Source organism: Chrysochloris asiatica, unplaced genomic scaffold, assembly GCF_000296735.1.
Source record: "Chrysochloris asiatica unplaced genomic scaffold, ChrAsi1.0 scaffold00047, whole genome shotgun sequence".
Lineage (NCBI taxonomy): Eukaryota > Metazoa > Chordata > Mammalia > Afrosoricida > Chrysochloridae > Chrysochloris > Chrysochloris asiatica.
In genome coordinates, this window is record NW_006408565.1 from 19,959,394 (window position 1) to 19,961,324 (window position 1,931).

The window sequence follows — 1,931 nt, forward strand, 5'->3', positions numbered from 1 at the left end:
TTTAAATTCTCATTTAGCTATTTTTACAGGTAAATATTTCTACATCATATTAGGTTTCCTGCCCTCAAACTACCCAATTAATTGATATTCAGTAATATTCCTGCCATTTTGAAAGGTTTCTGAATTACAATCCAGATAACAGAGTGTAGGGCTTCATTCCAAGACACTCGGGGTTCCTTGGACTTTGGGTAGTCTCACAGTCCACACTGGTTTCATGTCACAAGTTAAGTCCCTTCATGTTAGTACATGCACGAAGCTAACTCTTAATTAAGGGAGAAAATCATGAATGGTGACCTACCTGCCACAAAGGGGCATTCAGCTGATGAATCACCACATTCAACTGATGATTTCTTGCAAAGGCTACAATGGCATCATTGCCAGCAAAAGTACCAGGCTTTGCCAAACTGGCCACTGCAAGGAAACAAGAGAGAAGAGAGAAATGAAGATTTTATAATGGAAAAATCTACATGAAACATACTTTGGGGCTTATTTAGTTCCAAGTAAAGAGCATACATCTTAAGAGTCCACTAGCTTTGAGAGAGTCCAGAAATTTCATTAGTTGAACACTGCAAACTGCTACTCAAAATGGTTCACGTATTTAGTCCTTCAGTAAACATTTACTGTGTGTTTCTTATATGACTGGGTTTATACCAGACACCGGGAATGCAAGAATAAGCACAGATTTCGTAATAGCAAGCATTAATGAATGCTTATTATAGAGTGTAAGGATCCCTGATTGTACAGTGAGTTAAGTGTTGGGTTGCAAACCACAAGTCAGCAGTTCTAAACCCACCAGCCACTCCTCCTGAGAAAGATGAGGCTATCTGTTCTGGTAAAGACTCAAGTCTTGGAAACCACAAGGAGCAGTTCTACTCTGTACTAGAGAGTTACTATGAGTTGGAATCAATTCATGGAAATAACTTTGGTTTTGGTATTTTATGATGTACTCCATTTTATAACTGAGGCACAGAATAATGCATAACTACACCCAAGTTCACAGAGCCAGTACACAGTACAGCTAAAATCTCATCCCAGGCAGCGTGGCTCCAAGGCCACTCCACTCCACTACCTGCCATCCAACTTACCCTCAAGTAGTGGGGGACAAACAAGAAGACAGCTACTATGGCTGCCCAGGTGCCAGGGAAGGATTAAGTTGCAGCTATCTGGTGTTGGAAGTTGTGTGCTGTCAAGTTGGTTCCGACTCATAGTGACCCTGTTCAGGGCTTCAAGACTATCAGATCTTTCCAGGAGCAGAAAACCTCATCTCTCTCCCAAGGAGCAGCTGGTGGGTTCAAACTGCTGACCTTGTAGTTAGCAGCCCAACCCATAACCACTATACTAACACAGTATGTTATGAGAGCACAGCAAAAGGGAATCAAAGTCAGGTGAGTAATAAGGAGATAAGATGTATGAGATACGCTTCTTCCTGGGACACCTCGGTCAATACCCAAAGGACAGGAGTTAAAGGAAGACTGAGTGATGCTCCAAGCAGAGACAAGAGGGAATAAGGAGTAGACAGTGAGGCAGACACTCAGAATCCTGAAGTCAGGGCTGGGACCAGGAATAAAGTGGGAGAGAAAACAAGTAGAGGCATTTTAAAATCACAAACCAACACATGAGCAGGCACATAAGCTTGCTGGTGCCCATGTTGGTCTACCAGTGAGTAGAAGAGGGGAAAAGGCAGCAATGAAGAAATGGGCTGAATTCAACCACATTCCATAGGCTCCTGTGGTCCTTGGAAATGAGAGAGAGAACAAGAAGGGCTGGTTGGTCAAAATATGGTGAGAACTGGGGACACCTGAGCCTATGGACAAGTACATAGCCACAGAAGTCTAGAGCTGAGAGTGAAGCATCCATCCAGCTGATGTGAAGTGAGAGGGGTCGCACAAGAACACCCAAAGTTATAGATAGTACCATGTGACCTAGCCTTG

At 43.2% G+C, this 1,931-nt stretch overlaps 1 protein-coding gene across 1 annotated transcript in view; it reads right to left on the bottom strand.

The window, feature by feature from the left end:
- Positions 1-1,931, bottom strand: part of OTUD3 (OTU domain containing 3) — a 75,617-nt gene that overhangs the window by 39,456 nt on the left and 34,230 nt on the right. The window contains exon 3 of the mRNA XM_006862409.1: positions 299-411. Within this exon, the coding sequence (XP_006862471.1) occupies positions 299-411 (113 nt within the window). The remainder of the gene's footprint in view (positions 1-298; positions 412-1,931) is intronic.